General features: G+C 39.9%; 1 protein-coding gene across 1 annotated transcript in view; it reads left to right on the forward strand.

The window, feature by feature from the left end:
• Nucleotides 1-1,204, forward strand: part of USP24 (ubiquitin specific peptidase 24) — a 113,799-nt gene that overhangs the window by 72,632 nt on the left and 39,963 nt on the right. Inside the window, 1 exon segment of the mRNA XM_008570147.1 lies at nt 500-617. Within this exon segment, the coding sequence (XP_008568369.1) occupies nt 500-617 (118 nt within the window).

Genomic DNA, 1,204 nt, shown 5'->3' on the forward strand with positions numbered 1-1,204 from the left:
AAACTAAGCTCTACAAAATCTTCTTGGCTACTGGGGATACATAGAAAAGAGTGATTCTTAATCAGGGAGAGAAGGGCAATATATTTTTACCTAAAGAGAGCAAGGTTTAAAAAGTTTCAAAAACCCTTCTATGGACTCCCCATGCCAAGAGCAATAATCAGTTATTCATGCAAACCATTCTGCCTGTGGTGTTCTTGTCACTGGGTTTCTGATGTGAAACCTTGACCCCTTTCACTGTAGTGTAGGCTCATAGAGGAAGGCACCCTCACTTGTCTGTCTTTGTATCCTGTTCCCTGACCCTCCCACCAATCCCCACCCCGCCACCAAACAGAGCTTTGCCATGTAGTGAGCATTCAAAAACTAAACCTTAAATTAGACCTTATGCCCTGCCATTGGGTGGCCTTGGGTGCCGTTGCTACTCTGATAGGAAAGTGCAAGATAGGATCTTTGAATTAAAATATGTGTTCATCCTCAACATAAATATTATGCTCTATTCCAGGTTCATCACTCATTAAACCATTGTTAGATGACTTCCTTTTCCGAGCTTCTAGAATTATTTTAAATAGTCATTCTCCAGCTGGCAGTGCCGCCATCAGTCAACAGGACTTTCATCCAAAGTATGGAAAATGCACGTTGTGTTCAGTTTTGGTAAAAATTCTAATTCAAAGCTTTAGTCCAAAAAGATTTTCTTAATTTGGAGTTTGTCTTCCATCTTGTGAGTCTGTGTATCCTATAAGATATTATCCACTATATAAAGCAATGCATGTAGAGGGGCTTAGCCTAAAGGCCTGCTTGGCACATAGTAAGCACAGAGCAAATATGCTGGTGCCATTATTATCATCAGAATGGAAGAATAAATAATGATGTGGCTAACTTGGTCAGTAACAAATTCAAAGAGAAATGAAGGATGTAAGAATTATATGCAAAATATAGATAAATAGGATCTGAGTAAAGTCTTGAGGAGAAAAGTCTTAGGAGAAAAGGATAGGTGATGTAGTGCAGGACCCTTGTCCAATTTTAGTGTATGTGCTACCAAAGCGAGCACATGCATGACCCTGGTCATTTGCTGAGTATTGCTAGTGATTTATTACCGTACTGTAGTAATTTTGGAATCAAATTTTGCATTAGTTTTTTGTTTGTTTGTTTGTCTTTTTCTGTGTCCGGCAACGGATCGCAACCCTCAGTGTCACCCCCGTACCGGACC

Source organism: Galeopterus variegatus, unplaced genomic scaffold (assembly GCF_000696425.1).
Source record: "Galeopterus variegatus unplaced genomic scaffold, G_variegatus-3.0.2 Scaffold575, whole genome shotgun sequence".
NCBI lineage: Eukaryota > Metazoa > Chordata > Mammalia > Dermoptera > Cynocephalidae > Galeopterus > Galeopterus variegatus.